At 39.5% G+C, this 20,903-nt stretch overlaps 1 protein-coding gene across 1 annotated transcript in view; it reads right to left on the bottom strand.

The window, feature by feature from the left end:
* Window positions 1-20,903, bottom strand: part of hsd17b12b (hydroxysteroid (17-beta) dehydrogenase 12b) — a 45,740-nt gene that overhangs the window by 4,459 nt on the left and 20,378 nt on the right. The window contains exons 2-10 of the mRNA XM_015956345.3: window positions 19,258-19,304; window positions 18,924-18,999; window positions 14,039-14,146; window positions 13,715-13,779; window positions 13,080-13,124; window positions 12,241-12,275; window positions 8,609-8,690; window positions 6,832-6,897; window positions 2,890-3,039 (exon numbers count right to left, since the gene is read on the bottom strand). Of these exons, the coding sequence (XP_015811831.1) occupies window positions 2,890-3,039; window positions 6,832-6,897; window positions 8,609-8,690; window positions 12,241-12,275; window positions 13,080-13,124; window positions 13,715-13,779; window positions 14,039-14,146; window positions 18,924-18,999; window positions 19,258-19,304 (674 nt within the window). The remainder of the gene's footprint in view (window positions 1-2,889; window positions 3,040-6,831; window positions 6,898-8,608; window positions 8,691-12,240; window positions 12,276-13,079; window positions 13,125-13,714; window positions 13,780-14,038; window positions 14,147-18,923; window positions 19,000-19,257; window positions 19,305-20,903) is intronic.

The raw sequence follows: 20,903 nt of genomic DNA, 5'->3' as shown, positions 1-20,903 counted from the left end.
ATTTCGAAATGTGCTGGATGCTTTAGTGCTCCTGAGTTGGATTTCCTGTTTGGTCCAATTTGAATTGTTGAGCTTGATGTGTAAAATGTAAATTTGGCAGACTGCTGTGACTCAACACTTCTGGGAAATGCTGCTGCGCACTTGGTGGAAACAAACCCATAGATTATAATGGTGGCTATTACCAACATATTATGCTTCTATGAAATAAATTCAGCCTCACGAGAATGACTTTTTTTTTTACATTTACCTTACAACATTTCCCTTTTATTCTGTGAAATTATGTATTTGCATTTTAACTTAAACACTAGCAAAAGGTTAATCAGCAAAATTTCAACATAAAAAAAATCATCAACATGCATGCAAAATTTCCACAACTGAGGCAACATACTTGTGACCCAAGCCAAAGTAATCGATCAAGTTGAGTGGCTTTTAGCCAATCAAATTACGCATCACACGAAGTGACGAATGCTTTGGCTTGGGTCATCAGGAGCATCACCTCATTTGTTGTTGAATTTCTTCCGTTACATTTTTGCTGCTGAATTTTCCGATGTTGAATTTTTGCTGATGAAATTTTTATGTTCAAATTCTGTTGCTGAAATTTGGAAAGTTAAATTCTGCAACTGAATTACAAGGGGTGGAAAAATTCTGCTGATGTATTTTAAGTTAAAAATAAATCAAATATATGGTTTCACAAACTAAAGAATTCTGTCATAAATTCAATGTTTAATAAAACTCATGTTCACTATTTTTAGTGCTATTGAGTTCATTAAATAAGAAAATCAGACTCAAGCGGTTTTACATTTCCAGTTTAGGATGATGAACTTCTATGAATTCATCATAATGAATTTAAACCAGCTGTCACTTTTACAGTACATCAGGAGCATAGAAATTCAAACTGTATTATGTTGCACATTTTAAACACCTCAATAAATCTGAGCTCAGAAGCCAGATCATGGGGCTAATATCAGTTTGCTCGATGGGTTTTATTATTTCAGGTTTTACACCTAAGGAGAAAAAGAGCTACAGCAAAGTCAAGCAAGCAGATGTTTTTCCAGAAAGTTGCAGACTGTAGCTTTAGAGCTGACCAAACTATACACCAGCAAACTGTGGCTTAAAACTGTGAAACGTGAAGAGCTTTGCTACACAACAGAACAGAGAGGGATTAGCGGATAATCGCAACAGCACTGCTTGTCTGCTACTCGTGGTTTGGTGGAATACAGAAAATGAAGGCAGGCAACATCTGTGATGAATGTATCTGCACAAGAAATTTTGGCTGCACAGGATTAATGACAGCTTCTTATGCCCAAATGGATTTAACCATATGCTGTAATACATTGTGTTGTTACTAGGGCCGAACGATTAATTGCATATGCAATTAAATTGCGATGTGACAAAAGGAAATTTTCTAATCGCAAAGGCTGCGATTTGACTGGCAGCGAGTGGTTAGCACAATGCTAATATACATGTGTGTCTACTAGAACCTGCCATGTGTTCAACATGTTTTGACGACAAGGTCCTCGCACCTGCATCCACAATAACAAGTAAGTTAAGTTAAGACTACAACACATAACTTGTTTTTTTTAACCAGTCAGGACTTCCGATATCAAAGACGGTGTGTTTCTGAGTTGCCTTGGTAAAACATCTCCAAACTTGTCAGCCTGATTAGCTGTGCAAGTCATAACATCAAAACATTAAAACCAGATCACGCTGATGATTCTTCAGTTCTTGAGAAAGCTTCAGACCGGCCATCTGTAGCCAAACCTCTTTAACCATCAAAGATTTTGACACGTCGTCAAAACCTTTTAGCACCTACAAAGCTGAGACAGCAAGACAGTTCCAGCAGAAACAAGCCGATAGAGTTCAACTGCTTAAGAATTGTTCCCGAGACGCAAGGTGATCCCAACCTGTGCTGCCTGGTGACAACTCTGGACTGGAGAAGTCGGCCCTTGCGGTCAATCTAATGGACCTGGGTGCCCAGAGGCCATCCGGCCTCTCTGACCTCCGGATCCGTGACGAGGGTCATCAAAAAGGTGAGGTAGAACACAGAGAGATTGCGTCTGATGTGCTTCTGACAATAACAACTTCATAGCTTAAGCAATCCAAATTCTTTTTTCATCAGAAGTCGCTTTCCGAGATAAGGAAGTTCTGACCAACACCGCATTCACACAAAGGTTCTTACATCACATTTAGCTTCATACACTCACAGTAAATGCTTAGTTCACTTGTCGTGTTTTAATGGTTATAAAATAAATTCTTACTTTTATAAACCTGACTCTTTTCTGTATCAAAACGAAGTGTGTATAATTACTTAATAAAGCAAAAATCCTAAAATCTTCTGATTAAGCCCTATAATATTCTGATATTTACAATAAAGATCAAGCAAGGTAATATTTTATATGTATACAGAATATCAAATAAATAATCCATTTGCCTCCACTACAACTACAACTGACTCTGTTTGGTCTGCAACACTGATACTTTATCTCCACAACTAACACAAGCCTTGAGGAGTTCTGCCTTGTGGTGGAGTTGCTAATGCTAATGGTTAGCTTCTACTATTCCAGACATTCTCTTCTGTTTCCTGGACACTAAACCAACAGGCTTTCCCATCGTGATTCTAGATGGGTGAGTCCATGAAAGCTTTGTGTGACGTAGATCTGTCATGCATCTTAGAGTTTCACTGTCTATTTTCTATCAGAAGATAATACAGAAAAAAGGTGTAGGAGACCATTTTCACATTCAACCTGCATGGTGAACTCAAATGATTAGAGTAACTGATCATTTAGGTGAAGGACCTCTAAATCATTTTCAATCGTAGCTTTGTTTTTCATTTTGACAATCTGCTTTGGATTCCTTGCTTGTACTTTGTTTTTACATTCCCAGACTAACCATTATGGCATGAGGCAGGTAGCCATAAGTCTGGGTCTGCAGTCCCACGGTGTTGAGCTCAGCTGCAACGTATCGCTCTGGATTGGGCTTGTCCAGCGTGGCTCGTCGGATTTTACTCAGCTTGGTTGCAACGAAAAATGGCAACACACTCTAGAAAACCAAGGAAACAAATTATACATGAAGTTTAAATGATGCAAAACTCAAAACTTTAAGAAATATTATATAAAAATATACACTGCGCTGCCCAAAAAATTTTGCCACCAAAAAAATTTAAAAAAAAAAGGGCCACACACTCTTAATAATTTATTGGACTGCCTTTAACTTTGATTACGGCACACATTCTCTGTGGTATTGTTTCGATAAGCTTCTGCAATGTCACAAAATTTATTTCCATCCAGTGTTAAAATAATTTGTCACTAAGATCTTGTACGGATCATGGTAGAGTCTGACCGCTGCACAAAGCCTTCTCCAGCACATCCCAAATGTTCTCAATGGGTTTAAGGTCTGGACTCTGTGGTGGCCAATCCATGTGTGAAAATGATGTGTCATGCTCTCTGAATCACTTTTTCACTATTTGAGCCTGATTGATTTCACAAAATGTTTAGGTGATCGCTGATTACCACCAGTCAGGATCTTTTTCTGGGCACAATTCTTCTTTGAAGAAGATGGGTCCCCACTATCCTTCCAGTTTTTAACAATGCGTTCGAGAGTTCTTAACCCAATTTTAGTAGTTTCTAATACCTCTTAATATGTTTTCTCTATTTGATGCATGCCAATGATTTGACCTTTCTTAAACACACTAAAATCTTTTCCATGACCCCCAGATGTGTCTTTCCACACTGTTGTTTAAGAAATGAGAAGCAACTTTTTGCATCAGCTGGGGTTAAATAACTTGTTGCCAAATGAAATGATCCAATCGGAGGCTCGTAACTATTTGTTAAATCCAGATGTGACTTTTTTATTTGGCCAGGCAGTGCATATGATGATATAATAATAATAATAAAAATAAAGAAATACAGGTCCTTCTCAAATAATTAGCATATTGTGATAAAGTTAATTATTTACTGTAATGTACTGATAAACATTAGGCTTTCATATATATATTAGAGTAATTACCCTAGGCTTGGGCGGTATTACGGTATTACCGTATACACGTGGTATTACAAAATAGCGATGGTGTCAGTTCCAATACAGTCATGAAAAACAGCTGTGCGACTGACCAGTTCCTCTATCCTCCCCATACTCCAGCTCTGCAGGGAGAGCGTGTTGGCTGTGTCAGAAAACGACCTCCAGCTTACAAAGTCAATAAAAACCACAATTCTAAAAAAGCTGGAGGCCAAGTATGAATCTGATTCAGTGCGCAAATTAATGCGAAAATGCACTTTCCTCGATCCTCGTTACCGTGGCAGATATGAGCTTGATGACAACGCACTGGCTGAAATCAAAGCTGAATTACAGGCTGAGATCGTGAGCTTAGAGGGGCAAGCAGCACCAGAAGCAGTGGCCATCCGAACAATAGAGGAATGAGCACAAACTGAACCCCCACGCAAAAAGATGTCTCTGGGGGCTCTCCTGCAAAAACGAGCCGCTGAAGCTGCGCCGGAGGGTCCCGTCAGCGCAGAGCAACGAGCTGGAGCTGAAATAACAGCATACTGTTTGGAACCTGTTATTCAAGGGGACGAAGACCCTCTTCTCTGGTGGAAATATGCTGCCAGTCGTTTTCCCCAGATGTCACGACTGGCCCGGAGGTATCTATGCCTTTGTGCCACCAGCTCACCATCGGAGCGGGTTTTCAGCAGCGCAGGTAAAGTTGTTGGTCCACAACATGCAAACTTGAACCCAGAAAAAGTAAACATTCTGGTTTTTCTGGCGAGAAATCTTAACTAGATTTGCTGCAACATGCCGTAATGTTCACACTCCTCTGTGTGTGCGCGCGCGCACGCGTGTGGCCGTGTGACGGAGTTTTCTTTTTATAATTTTAATGCAGTTGTTTTGGTTGCAATAATTTTTATAATTTCAATGTTTATGGTTATTCAACTCTTGTTGACTGTTACGGCCTATTTGCACTGTTTCATGCTACTCGTTGATAAGTTGTTCACTTGATTTGCGCACAACAGCTGTCCTGGGTTTTTATGTTGATTTATTGCTGTTGGACTGTTGACTCTTTGCACTTGTTTATAAGCTGCGTTTTTTGTGTTAATAAATGTTGTCAATAGTATGTGAGTTGCATTGTTATTTTTTTAGTAATTGGTATTCGGATTCAGAAAGGTGAAGGTCCACTTGAGTCTTACGTCATACTTTTTAAGTATTCACAGTAATACCATATACCGGGGTAAAATTAAGTGGAAGTTAGACGGTATTCAAATTTGGATACCACCCAAGCCTACATTACACACAACTGAAGTAGTTCAAGCCTTTTATTGTTTCTAATATTGATGATTTTGGCATACAGCTCATGAAAACCCAAAATTCCTATCTCAAAAAATTTGCATATTTCATCCGACCAATAAAATAAAAGTGTTTTTAATACAAAAAAAGTCACTCTTAAAATAATTATGTTCAGTTATGCACTCAATACTTGGTCGGGAATCCTTTTGCAGAAATGACTGCTCCAATGCGGCATGGCATGGAGGCAATCAGCCTGTGGCACTGCTGAGGTGTTATGGAGGCCCAGGATGCTTCGATAGCAGCCTTAAGCTCATCCAGAGTGTTGGGTCTTGTGTCTCTCAACTTTCTCTTCACAAAATCCCACAGATTCTCTATGGGCTTCAGGTCAGGAGAATTGGCAGGCCAGTTGAGCACAGTAATACCATGGTCAGTAAACCATTTCCCAGTGGTTTTGGCACTGTGAGCAGGTGTCAGGTCGTGCTGAAAAATGAAATCTTCATTTCCATAAAGCTTTTCAGCAGATGGAAGCATGACGTGCTCCCAAAATCTCCTGATAGCTAGCAGCATTGACCCTGCCCTTGATAAAACACAGTGGACCAACACCAGCAGCTGACATGGCACCCCAGACCATCACTGACTGAGGGTACATGTCCAAATGACATGCAAAATTTGCTTTTATCAGAAAAAAGTACTTTGGACCACTGAGCAACAGTCCAGTGCTGCTTCTCTGTAGCCCAGGTCAGGCGCTTCTGCCACTGTTTCTGGTTCAAAAGTGGCTTGACCTGGGGAATGCGGTACCTGTAGATTATTTCCTGCACACGCCTGTACACGGTGGCTCTGGATGTTTCTACTCCAGACTCAGTCCACTGCTTCTGCAGGTCCCCCAAGGTCTGGAATCGGTCCTTCTCCACTATCTTCCTCAGGGTCCGGTCACCTCTTCTCGTTGTGCAGCATTTTCTGCCACACTTTTTCCTTCCCACAGACTTCCCACTGAGGTACCTTGATACAGCACTCTGGGAACAGCCTATTCGTTCAGAAATTTCTTTCTGTCTTACGCTCTTGCTTGAGGGTGTCAATGATGGCCTTCTGGACAGCAGTCAGGTCGGCAGTCTTATCCATGATTGTGGTTTTGAGTCATGAACCAGGCTGGGAGTTTTTAAAAGCCTCAGGAATCTTTTGCAGGTGTTAAGAGTTAATTAGTTGATTCAGATGATTAGGTTAATAGCTCCTTTAGAGAACAGTTTCATATGCTAACTTTTTTAGATAGGAATTTTGGGTTTTGATGAGCTGTATGCCAAAATCATCAATATTAGAAACAATAAAAGGCTTGATCTGCTTCAGTTGTGTGTAATGAATCTTATATATATGAAAGTCTAATGTGTATCAGTATATTACAGAAAATAATTAACTTTATCACAATATGCTAATTTTTTGAGAAGGACCTGTATTTCTTTAATGTCTTAGGTCCTAAAAAATGTCATATCTAAAAGTATGATTACAAATAATCACATCACATCATTTGGACTTGCAGTCTAAAACCAGTGCCAAACTTACCTGAATGATGATCCCTTTGCTCTTGTATTCAGCTTGCAGTCCCCGCGAGAAGAAGTCCACAAATGCCTGTTTTAGAGAAAGGTAGTTTATCAAGGTCATCAATGGAAGACAAGTAACACCTACACTAAACACGATTCTACTTACGTCAGCTCCACAAGAGAAAGACGCACAAGCACTGACAGAGATGTTTGGGTCTCGAACTTTTACATCTCCTGGGGAGTGTTGCAAAGCAATTCCCCGCCAGGACAACAGAAGGACACGCTTTGGACACACTTCTTCTCAATGGTCTCTTAGTAGTGTATCGTACTGACCCAAACTATCATGGGAATAAATGCGGACTTGACAAGTGTCCAGAAGAAAGTTACTGACATGGTCTTTAAGGAGGAGAATCCAAAAAAGCTCACTGCAAAAGAAGCCACTTGTACACAGAGGGCTGTTTTTTTATTCATAGAAAGTTTGGTGGCAACAGGAAGAACCACAGCCTTGACAAGATTTCCAAGCAACATTTGTTCAAGAATTTGGGAGGACTTCACAAGGAGTGGACACGTCCAGAGTCACTATGCACAAACAAGTTCTGCCAATCTAGTTCTGAACCAGAGACATCAGAAGCTTAAGGAAAACAAGAACTGGAGTTGGTGATCTGAAGTTCTTTTTTCAGATAAAACTAAAATCTTCATATCAATTAGAAATCAGTGGAGAGGCAAAGAATCCCCATAGCTTGAATGAAGTCCAGAAGGAATTTTCCACAATCAGATATGATTGGGTGCCATGCCATCTGCATGTTTGTCCACTGTGTTTTCTCGAGTTCACGATGAATGAAGATAGTTTAAGAGATTTTCATGCTTCTTTCTACTGATGAGCTTTACAGAGATGATTTCATTTTCCAGCAGTACTTGGCATCTATTCACCGTTAAAGGTACCAAAAGCTGGCTCGATGACCCTGGTTTTACTAGGCTTGATTATCCAGCAAGCTAGTCTAACCTGAACAGACACTGGTATTGTTAAGAGTAGGATGAATCACCAGACACAACGATGCAAATGACCTGAAGGATGCAACATGGGCCTTCCATTACACCTCAGCAGAGCCACAGCCTGATGGCCTCCATGCCCCACTGCGCTGATACAGCTATTCATGCAAAAGGAGGCCCAGCCAAGTATTGATGCATAGAAATGAACATACTTACTAGAAGGCTGACATTTCTGTTGAAACAATGCTCTTGATTGATATTTACAATCCTAATTTTCTGAGACACTGAATTTTGGATTTTCTTAAACCACAATCATCAAAATTACAATAAAAATTGGTTTCAAATATGTCACTATGTGTAATGAATTTAAATATGTGTTTTACTTCTTGAAATGAAACCTTTTCATGATATTTGATTTTTTTAATGTGCCTGTACTGCTTTAGGCAGCACATTAACATTTAACTTAAGATGTCAGCATTGTCCAGTTTCAAGTAAACATTTCATGTTGTTGTCAAGCAAAAATAGCCTCAAATAAAACTAGAATTTATCATTACTTAAGATGAAGATTTTGTTTCAAGGCTTTTAAATTAGTCAATTTAATCCTACACACAAGTAAGTGTTCTCTATCGATTAAGTTTAGCTTCGTCGGTCAATGAGAAAGAATAATTCATAAGAAGTCAACTGGGGTGGATTTCTCCTGCAGTGCTGCAGTATATGTTAACACAAGCTGTTTATGAAGCCAGAGCACCTACAGGTATCCCTTCAAGTAACACTTGATGAGAAGGTCATACACCATGTACTGCATTTACCTTGGAGGCAGAATAGATGGTGAGGAGAGGAACAGGGAACATCCCACTGGCAGATGAGATGTTGAGGATGGCCCCCTTCTTCCTGAAAACCAAATGTTCTTCTGCATCAGAAAGAAATACTCCGAGAAAAAAGACAGCAACAGACACTTCAGCCTGAAATCAATCCTAGCAAGATAAAAGAATACGGTAGAGCATGTACTCGCATGCTGAGCCAAAACTGTACTCGTAGTGCATCAAAGTAGAGCTGGTGGATAATGATAAGATGAAAGATACAGCAACATCAATATTTAAATGTTTACAATCTGATGACATTTTTGCTTCAGTCTGCGGTGCCTTCATCCTTCTTATTTTTGGAATATGAAATTTATTTTGAGGGGCAAAAGATTCATAAATTTAAGATCAAACTGAGCAGAAATGAACCTTCATGGAATTCTTCGATTCATTCAGACAAAAACAGCCATTTATTTTTAATCATGTAATACAAAATACCTTTTCTAGGAAACCCTTCTTTATTTCACTCTTTAGGTTTGTAAATATAAATAATTCTGAAACACAGCAAAACAACTTAAAGAATGAAAACTAAGTGTTGTCTATCTAATTTGCACAGATTCTATACATAAATAAAATCAGACTCTTGCAGGTGCCTCTTTAGTGACAAAAAGCACCAACAAACCACTTCTTTTTGGTCTGTATGACATATTTCTTGGTAATGGTGTGAAAAGTTTGTCTCCCCTTTTTCGCAATGGAAAGATTAATCCAACACTCAAATATCTTTATGGAGCCATATTTTGCATGCTCTAAGTAGGTTTAGCTAGTACTTTTAGTCTAGTAGTTTTGTCACTCACTTGATATGTTTTTCGATTATTGTGTGAACATGGAGGCACAGTCTGAATGTATTTGCTCTTCATAGTAAAACTCACCATCCTTTTTTTTAGTTTGTTATTTGAGAAAGCTAAATATGACTTTGAATTCAAATTCATTTAAATTTGTTTTGTCAAACAAATATATTATTCACGTCTATCAGAATGTATGTCTTAATAAAAAGGATAGTCTTTATTTCATTCCAACCACATTATAGCAAAGAACAGTGATCCAACGTTGGATTGGCCCGTTACATAATATTTCTTGTATATTTGCTTTTTTGGAGTCTGACTTCAATGTTTCCAACGTCAGTGTTTCAGATTAGCAAACACATTTAAACACTAGACATCCCAAACTAGAGTAAAACAAAACTGGGAATTCAAATAAATAAAAATAATATTTATTAAGGAAGAAAGGGGCCTCTACCTGATTCCACAAGGAAAAGTAACAGATCCTCAAACTGACTGTGACACTCCAAGCAAGTACTCGTGATATCGCTATCATCACGTTAAGAGGATTTTTGTACCCCTCTTCTTTACAGAATTTACAGACCTACTTGGGGATACATTTTTGACTTAATATTACAGCAGCTGCCAAATTAAACTATCTGTCAGTAGTGAAAAGGATTGACAAGGATATCAATCAATGGAAACACCTGCCGGCTTTTGTTCCAGCTAGAATTTCAGTCATCAAGATGAACGTGTTACATAGAATAAACATTTAAGGTCTGATTCTGCTTCCCTCTTTGACAGGCTATTGGGATAGAATAGATCATTACAAGTTGTGTTTAGAACAGTAAGCTCCCTGGCCTTAAGTGGTACATTTTGCTGTTAAAAAGAAAAAAAATGGAGAATGTGAATGTCCCAATTTTAACTTCAATCACTGAGCCCATGTTGAGAGGAGTTTGTCTTGCTGGATAGAAAGCACCCTGTATGGAAAGTTGTGGAGCGAGACCGTATTCTGCCAGTGAGATAAAAGGATTTCCTTTTCACAGGAGTATCAACTGAAAAAGTTAGTCTACATTACGATCCAATTTTGAGACATACGTTAGTGAAATTTTGGGCTGTTGACAGATAACCAGCACTAAAACATTGGTGGTATGCATCATCCCCTTTATACAACAATAGTTTTCTCTTGTTAGGGAGGAAATCATGGTAAGAAATTGGATAGCAAGGGCATTACAACGTTGACAAACATTAGTGGGGAAAAATCTATTTTTTGCTTCCAAGAATTGATGTTAAAATATAATGCTGATAGACATTCTTCGTTTTTTGACTTCAGAATGAGATCTGTTTTTAGGGTCTATGTGAACACCCAGTATCCAGCTGGTTACAAGATGTGTCCCAAAAAAGATATATATTTATAACAACCTGCTGTCCCAAGGGCCCTAAACCCGATTGGGATTTTTTATTTTTATTTTCACCCAATCATAAATATATAAATTTGAAAATGTGTCCAAGAGCTTATTATTACACACAAAATGGGCAACACATCAGATCCTTTTTGCTAGTTTTGTTTTCCTGGGACTCTGGGCTTATTTATTCATGTTGTATAGGAAAGTCCTGGACTTCAGGACCTCTAGGTTATAGTACTTTGTTGTATTACTGATTTAAGTGGTGTACCACTCCCCTTGGATCCTGTTGTTCACTTAATAAATGATGAATCACAGCTATCACATACGGAGGAAACCTGTAGGATCTGGCTTGTAGGATTGACTGCAATGAAGGAAACCATTGCTTAAAGATGGAAACCACCTAACAACTTGTAGTGTTTGTACTGGCTTTGAGTGTAAATGAAATTTATCAGTGAAGATCAATAATGCAACTTCAAACACCACAACAATGTGTTGGATGGACCTGATAGGTAACCTTAGGGATCTACTTGCTGAGTAGAATTGGATGTTCTGACTGATAGACATGTGGGGAATGGGTGGGCAGGCTAGGTTTTGAGTTGACAATAGAAATTAGAAACTTCTTGTTGAATGCTTGATGTGTTGCAATACTGTTAGAGCAACATCTGGTCCAGGTCCTGAAGCAGCAAGACATCCCAGACCATCATACTACTACCACCATGTTTAACTGTTGGCTTAATGGTTGTTTATATATATATATATATATATATATATATATATATATATATATATATATATATATATATATGATGTAAAGAAGAAGATGATGATAATCTATATCGAGATACACACTATCCAAAAAGTTTTATTTGTGTCTCATCATTCCACAGAATATTTTCCCAAAGGTTTAGGGGCTCATCAAGGTTTTTAACCAACAAGAGGTGGGATTTTGTGTTCTTTTTGGTCAGCAGAGGTTTTGATCTTAGAACTTTGCCATTATGGCATTTTTGCCCTGTCTTTATTTTTATTGTTGAATCATGAAATTAATCTTAAACCAAGAGAGGAATGTGGTGATTTCAGTGTTGTTCTGGATTCGTTTTTTCCTGTATTTGCTGTTGTATTTGCTGTTAATCACAGAAAATTCATTATTTAACAAGGAGGTCAAATGTTTTACATAGTGCTGACTGAGTCGGTATGGATAGCATGTTTTCCTTATTAAAACATAATTGGAAAACTACATATCATATATACTTGGGTTATTTTGTTTGCAGATCTGATGCAACTGTGGCAAAAAAAAAAAAGTAAAAACGAAAAATGTAAGAGGACAAATACTTTTACACACCACATTTTCTGTGTGGAAAGATACTTACGGTACATTATCTTTAATGTACAAAAACGTACAAATGTCGTACAAACTCACCTTTCAACCATTTGGGGTAAAACAAGACGTGTCATCTATGAACACAAGAAACAAGAAAACGGAAATTAAAAACATCAAAATTTCAAAAAGAAAAAAGGTGGTTTGTGTGTGGTTGTGTTCATCCATGCTTGTAAGCATACATGTGTGGGAGGTGTGTGAAGAGGTGGACAGAAAGGCAGGACAAAGACAGAGAGGAAATGTTAATGATAGAAGAGGGAGCCATTTCCAGAAATATTGAATAACCTAAATGAAGTGTTAAAAGAGTGGATGGACTTTAGCTGCTGCTCTGGGAGCGACTGAACATGGGAGAAAAACGATGGTAGTGACTTACTATGCTTTATGTCACCATTGTGTGTGTGTGTGTGTGTGCACATTCCCCAACCCGACAGGGAACTGCACACCATCTCAGGTGTTTGAATTCACTTTAATAAATTTAATTACTCAAAGGTGGCCAGGACTGCACACTGATTTACAAGCTACCCACATAGTTTAAAGTTTCTACAATCCAAAGTGAGCTGGACAACTAGAATCTTCTCTGCTGCAGCTCACCAAAAAAACCTACATAAAAGCACCTTCAAATTCTTCAACAACCTTTGGACTTTCCCATTTTTTATTCTATTGAACTTGAAAAATGGTTAAAAATGCATTGCCCTCAGATCAAAAACTCTACCTACCCATCCATGCAGAGTTGAGGCTGTAATTACGTCCGAAGGTGCATTAACCGAACATCACCTAATGCAATCACGGTTTTATTTTGCAATCTTAGGTTGTTAGTACATTAGCATTTCTAATCGTTTATGTTAATGTGCTCAGAAAATGTCGTATGTTGCAACACTTACCTGACACACTGATGTTATGTTAATGTTGACCATTGTGTCGATGAACTGAAACAAAAAAGGCATTACTGCTGATGGACACAACTGTTTTAGAAATAACCAAGACATAACGTGATGAAATTAAAATGATTTCACCAGTCCCAAGCAAAAACTACATGTTCTCACAAGAGTAACAATCTTTCATTTTTTACCATGTAAATCACACATGGTCTTGTACAAAAGAAAGTTTAAACTCTTTCTTCAGCTCAATTTGGCTGAATAAGAGCCTGTACAGTCTCCTACGTACATTTCTGAATAGTTTAATGAATTAGCTGGCACTTTTAGGTCCTTCCTTCAACTGAGCTGTTTAAAGAAGCATAAGACTGACAAAAGCAGAGCAAAGCAGTCCACTTACACAATACTGATCTATTCTAAAGTGGACTGGATTAATCCAACCAGGTCTCCTATCTAACATAAGTGAACAGACCAAACACACAAAGTCAAACATCACCACAGAAATGAGACCTTTAATGTAAAAGTCAGAAATGCTGAAAAACATTAATGTTGAGCTTACGTTCTAACCACTGCCTATTAAAAATGCCATGAAATGCTCAGAAATGAAACTGAAAACCGACCATTCTTAAGTTAAAAACACTCACAGTGTCAAGATTGGGAACATTGAGGTAGAACTCCGGGTAGGTATATGATATCCCAACATTATTTACTGTAAAAGAAAAAAACAAACAGTGTGACTTTGAAAATGAAACATCAAAAAGACTATTAAATTAGATTCAAAATATAAAAACAAAACTGTGATACATATTTTCGTCTTTAGGAGGCAGCAAAGCACTGGTAAATGTATCCATGGAAACATTTAAACTTTCATTTGTTTAAGAAAATCCACACTGAATTTTCTAGATGACAATGTCCTAATGTTTGCATCCAATTTTAAGTGAGGTGACCTCAACACCTGCTAGTCTTACCCAACACTCCGATTTCCAGTCCAGCAAGTCCGTCTTCAATCTTTGAGTAGATTTCTGCAGAACTGAAGTCTGCTGCAATCGTTTTAGTCTCAACACCACATTTGCTGGCTGGGGGCAAAAAAACAGGCATTTACAATGAAAAAATGTTATGAAAATATACAACAGTTACTTAGATAAGGAAAAAATAAAGCAGTGAAGAAATCAATGATGGAAAATAAAATAATGGTCACAGATATCTTTTATAAAGTAATTTTTATTTGAGGGATTCATTTTCAGGGCTCCTAATCAAAAGGGCCTTGATGTTGGCAATTGCTAACTGTTACCACCAATTATAGCAGGCTGAAGCAGGGTTTTTATTTTACCAGTGGGAGGTAAAAGGGAAGCTTATTTAGTATTGCTTTAAGGGTGGTCAAAAAGCTCCTTGGTGGCAAGGCCCAGGGGGTGGATGAGATCCGCCTGGAGTTCTTTAAGACTCTGGATGCTGAGTTGGTTGGCTCTACAATATTGCATGGACAACGAGGGCAGTTCCACTGAACTGGCAGTTCAGGGCGGTGGTAACCATACCAAAGACCTTAAAAACAGAACCTAATGCGTCCTCACTTGACACTCTGCATTAAGAAGGATGATAAAAAGATGGATGGATTGGGGGGGTTAAACCAATAAATGGTTCCGGAGTATGGCTGTGTCCGCAGCTCACCGCTCCTCCAGGGGATGGGTCATATGCGGAGAACAAATTTCACCTCGCACACCAGTGTGTGTGTGTTACAACTAATGGGACTTTGACTTTAACTTTAACACTTCAGTTGTGTGGAAGTTTTTTTATAATTTAAAGTAAGGTAAAAAATAAATAAATAAAAGCACATGTTGCAACAAAGTCAAAGAATACCCGCAATCTGTTTTAGTTCCCGAAGCAGCATGACCCGCTGGAGCAGCAAAATGTAAAACTGTACAATCCTAGACAAGACTGAGTGCAGTTTGTTTTGTATTAAGATATATATCAATATCAACTGTTATGAAACTTATTGTGATCGGAATTCTTTTCATATTGCTCATCCCTATACTATACATATATTTAGAGTTCCCTGCCCTTTGGGCTTGGAACCCTATAGTTTTTTATGGATTTTAATAGGGATGCACAATATATCTGCATTGAAATTGGTTATTGGCCGATGTTAGTCATTTTTTAATGTATTGATCCGATAAATTAAACTGGGTCGATTATTAAAAACCCACTAGATGAGTCCTGGTTAGATATAGAACAGACACTTTGCAATACGATAGAGCTTTCAGACTTAGCATTTATTAGCTCAAGCATAAGAAAACATGAAGGCTTCAAACATATTAATATCAGCACCTCTCTGGAAGCATGGTGGGAGTATCTAAAGTTGATAGAGTCTTCACTAATACCATGCAGACGCACACCTAGCAAAATGATGAACCTTCTGGACTGGAAAAGTAAAGGAATCCTATACCTGGAACACATATGAAGGATTGGACTTCATCCCATGTAGCAGAATAGTCTCCCAATTTGGAATAGATGAGAATAGCTTTTTAGAATATCACCAAATTAAATCTGTAGTTAAACAAAAATTTAAGCTCAATAAAGTAGAATTAAAAACACCACCAAGGGTATTTGACTTCTATAATCTCAAACCCCCCAAACTACTGTCTAAAGTTTATAAGACACTGTCCACAATAGACTATAGAATAGCAATCCCTATTGAAAAATGGGAGGTGGATCTATCAGTCAGCTATGACCAGAACTTCTGGTCCCAAACTTGTTTAAAAGCTTTTAAAATGATCAGACACCCCAATTTACAATTAATTCAGTACAAAATCCTACACAGAGTACACTATACAGGTCATCAGATGTTCAGGGTGGGGTTTGTGTCGTCTGACACATGTACACACTGCACAAACAACGTTCGTGACAATTACAATCATGCACTGTGGTCCTGTCCACTTGTCCAGGAATTCTAGGGTAGAGTATGTGAAGACCTGTCAAAATGTCTGAAATGTCATATCCCAACTTCCCCCTCTCTTTGTTTACTGGGAAACCTGGACAATGTCCTGATTGAAACATCTTTGGTTCACGTGGTTCTGACTGCCATTTACATCGCTAAGAAAACTATCCTCATGAATTGGAAAAACAGAGATACTCTTTGCATTAACCAGTAAAGAAATATTGTGTTAGATCATATTGCATTTGATACAGCCTCGACTTCCACTTCAAGTCAATCTCTCTGGGCTCCTTTGATCGGTTCCATCACATAGCGATGACGGGGGGCCATTGATATTGTCCTGCGGGCTGATGTGGGTGATGGGGTGGAGGGTCCGAGTTTGGAGTATCAGGACGTTCCCTGAGGGTGGGTTCACTGGGGGCGTCTGGGGCTGGGGGACTTCTGCCCCCCTCTGGAGGTGCTTGGGTTGACTCGGGGGGTGAACTACTGGCGGGTGTGAGTGGGGCCCCTTGGGGATCTTGGCGGTGGCCATGGGTCACTGCCTGGCGGCTGCAATGCCCCTGGATATATCTGGGTGGGGGCCTGGGGGCTCAGGGTGTGGGGTTGGCCGGCCCCGTGTGGGGATCTGGGCGGGGCCTTGGGGGTTGGGTCCTGACATGTATGCTGCCGGGAAGAAGGCGGGAACATACGGCAGTGCCTGGCCCAGGCTCAGGGGCCTCGGGTAGGCCTTGGCTCCTCTGCTGTCCATCACAGGGGAGGGGGTTGTCCAGGAGGGGGAGGACCCAACCTTACCTGGAAGTCCTATGTCTTATATACTCTGGAAGCTGTGCAAATGCAGGGATGGGAATAGATATTCTGCTGGGGTGGGGCTGCAGTGGTTCCCTTGGACTCCGTGGAGCTCTGCAATATGCTGCTTTGGGCCTTGGCAAGATGGGCTGGGGTCTCCATAAACTGGGTGGCATTTTGGCAATAGAGGTGCCTATTGGGGACAGTTGGGGAGCTGGCTCCCTGGAGGGCTTAAGCCAACCAGCCATTCCTCCCCATCCCCACACATTTTTCTCCTTCTGCTCCCTCACATCATCACACAAACATGCACATAGGACTTTGGGGGGTGGACAAGTCAGGGGGTCCGGGTATGGACCCCAGTTCCGCATTCCTGTGGCAGCCTGCCCCCCATTTTTATTTGCACATTAAACACTTCCACCAATGACATTCCATGCAAACACACACTTAGGGCCTCAGGAGTAAGCACACACAACGGCATTTGGCAAGGGGATCTTTCAGCCTCATCCCAGGTGCCAGTGCTCACTTCCAGTTTTAAACTGCACTTAGACAGAGGGCTGTGGGGGGAAGAGGGGTGGTGTGGTGGCATCAGCTGGCGTAGGCCAGACGATGCCTGCACTACCCGCTCACCACAGCCACAAATACACCTCATCAACACGCACCAACACTTTAGTACTATGGCCCCCAGACTCTAGAACTCTCTCCCCCTGAGCCTTAGATCAGTGGACTCAGTGGTCTCCTTCTAGAAGCAGCTGAAAACTCACCTGTTTAGGCTGGCATTTCCAATCCAATCAAATCCAATTTTATTTATAAAGCGCATTTAAAAACGGCATGTCAGCTGGCCAAAGCACTGCACAGAGTTAAACCTAAAAAGCCATTCAAATTCACATATATACACATAAAACACAAATTAAAAACTGTCATAAAATAGAAACACCTAAAATCAATTTTGTGTGACCTTCATCACCACCCTCTCTTTATTCTGCTCTCCCCAGGATTCACTGATTTCCCTCTATCCTATTCACTCTCTCTTTCTTTCTTTGCATTTTTTAACCACAATTGTCTGTTTTGGCTTATTCTAAACATGTTTTTGATAATTTTTTGAAATCTCATATTTTAAATTGTTTTGTTGTATGAAGTGCCTTGTGTTTTTTTATCTTGAGAGGTACTATAGAAAAGACCTTCCTTCCTTCCTTCCTTCCTTCCTCCCTTCCTTCCTCCCTTCCTTCCTTCCTCCCTCCCTCCCTCCCTCCCTCCCTCCCTCCCTCCGTCCCATTCTGTGGGCCCCCTTTTTAAAAAAGGGGTACCACCACGGTCTGCCAAAGCAGTGGGACTGCCTCTGATGTCCATGTAATATTGCAGAGCTGTGTTAGCCAGCACAACCCTACAATAGCCTTTGGGCAGATCTCATCCATCCCTGGAGCCTTGCAACCGAGGAGCTTTTTGACCACCTCAATGACCTCAGCACCAGAGATTGGAGAGCCCAACCCAAAGGCCCCGGACTCTGCTTCCTCACTGGAAAACGTGCTGGTGGGATTGCGGAGGTCTTCAAAGTACTCCACCCACCAATCCACAACACCCCATATCGAGGTCAGCAGCACACCGTAACTACATGTGATAAAGACATCACAGAAATATTCAAAATTGAGCAAACAACGCAACTCCTAAATCTTTGTGAAAGCTAGCACATGACTTAACTGACTAAATCTCCACAATCTTTCAAGATTAAATGATGAAACTGGATTGTAATAAGGATTGAGACGTTAGCCATGCCTATCTACTCAATGAAAGATTTACAGGAGGTGCTACGGGGTCAAAAAGTTATCCAGTGTGTTTATTCATTGTGTTGGTTGAAGTGAGATTTTTAGCTGAAAGAAGGCTGGCAGGAGAACATGTGGAAGGAGCGGTGCCATGCGAGGAATGGCGAAGGCAGGAGCGGAGCTGGGTAGGGCTATGGCACTGGTTGCCTTGGAACCCAATGAACCAGACTGCTTGCAGTTCTGGTCTTCATTTGTCTTTGATCACAATTATCAGTGACTTTTCTTGGCATGAAAATGTGTGATTATTTTGATTATAATTTACTATATAATTAACAGTGATCTGACCTGTTTAAAAATGTAAACATGCTACATGTTTCTCACCGATTGCCTTGGACACATCATCAAGCTTCTCCAGAGAGCGACTGATCAGAACTATTGAAAAGCCTCTGCGAGCAAGCTGTTAAAATGTAGAAGAAAAATATAAATGATGACTCTAAACATGCTGGGAAAACCACAGAAATGAGATTCATGTAATTTAACATTTTTAACTACATCTAAAATGGTTTGTCAATAATTAAAGACAAACTGAAAAAGCTAAATAATCCATTAAATATTTTCAAATAAAACTCAACATTACCAAACCAGATTTTATTTAAAACTCAAGACAACTTTAAGAATATATTTATTATTCTAATGAATTCTAGATTAATCTTACCTCCTCAGCGTATGCCTTCCCAATACCATCGGTGGCTCCAGTCACAACTAAAGGAAAACAGAAAAAAATGAATACATAAGCAGAAAAAAATAAATTATATCCCAAAGCTTTCTTTTAAATACAGATTTGCTATTTCTTACAGAATAAGTAATACACAAACATCAGTTAAGTTAAAGGAAGAAAAATTGGCCAAATGGACAGAAAAAAAAAGAAAAAAATAAGACACCAGTGACAGACCTAAATGCTACACTTAGATCTCAGTAGAACAATCAGCGCTCCAGATTATCCCGAAGGGGATGCTGTTCAGCTCACAAATACACATTCCAGATGTCTGCAGTGCAGCACCAACATTCTACCTTAGTGTAGCAAAAATAACACAGATAGACACAGCGGTTTTTTGTCCGATGATACACTCGTGGATACATTTTTCTCCTCATCTTAAGCGTGACTTCAAATGGAGGATAAAAGAGAAACTGCAGTAAGAGTGCAGAGGAACAAAGACAATCTCAGACAAATGCTGCCATCTACTGAAACTTCTGGCGTCTTATAAACCGTGTGCAAAAACAGTGTTAATGGGCAAGCACATAAAAAGCTGAATTAACTGTTGAGGCATAAAGAGCTGGGTGCGAGTGCAGACAGATGGAGATATGGAGGAAACTCAATGTAATGAAGACAGACAAATGAGAGAGGTCCTGTCTGTCATCAGCGGGGCAAGCAGACACCCTGGAAACGCCTGGCACAAACAGCAGCAGCAGCAGAGGCTATTTTTAGCAACAGCCGTCTTTCAGAAAGAACTATTCATCACAACTCGGGCTAAATATAACAAAACGTGGATTGAGACCTGAAACTTTACAATATGTCCCTGTATACTATAAAAAAGCTCGTGTCTCATATTGTGTAGACTCATTTGTTTAAATCCCAATTTTATTTTATTTTTTTCCTCATGCTCCCGCTCCTTATCTCCGTGATAGAATGAGGTACACTCAAAAAGAAAAGGATGGGCAGATTTGGGGTTCAATAGTGATTGCCATTTCCTGATTCCTGTATGGCTCTGACCTGCAGATACCAGCTTCACAAGTTTTAACTTTGTGGCCCATCTACTTCTGGGTCCACGGGTCCCTTACTACCCAAAAAATTAATGTGAGTCTATGAACTGATAAATCAGAAGATGTTCTGATCCCATTTGTTATATGAATTTGACCAATGATGTCCATGAATTTAAATGAGATTTTTATCCAGCATATATTGTGTTGGAAAGATAAAAGTAAGGCAATACCAGTACAGTGCATCCGGAAAGTATTCATAGCGCTTCACTTATTCCACTTTTTTGTTTATGTTACAGCCTCATTCCAAAATGGATTAAATTCATTTTGCCCATAAAATTCAACACACAACATCCCATACTGATAATGTGAAAAAAGTGTTTTTGAAGTTGATGCAAATTTATTAAAAATAAAAAAAACTTGAGAAATCACATGAACATAAGTATTCACAGCCTTTACTCAGTACTTTATTGATGCATCTTTGGCAGCAATTACAGCCTTGAGTCGTTTTGATTAAGATGCCACAAGCTTGACACACCTATCTTTGGGCAGTTTTGCCCATTCCTCTTTGCAGTACCTCTTGAGCTCCATCAGGTTGGATGG

Source organism: Nothobranchius furzeri, chromosome 9 (assembly GCF_043380555.1).
Source record: "Nothobranchius furzeri strain GRZ-AD chromosome 9, NfurGRZ-RIMD1, whole genome shotgun sequence".
Lineage (NCBI taxonomy): Eukaryota > Metazoa > Chordata > Actinopteri > Cyprinodontiformes > Nothobranchiidae > Nothobranchius > Nothobranchius furzeri.
Note: the sequence above shows the minus strand (reverse complement) of the source record. Positions and strands in the feature narration are given on the sequence as shown.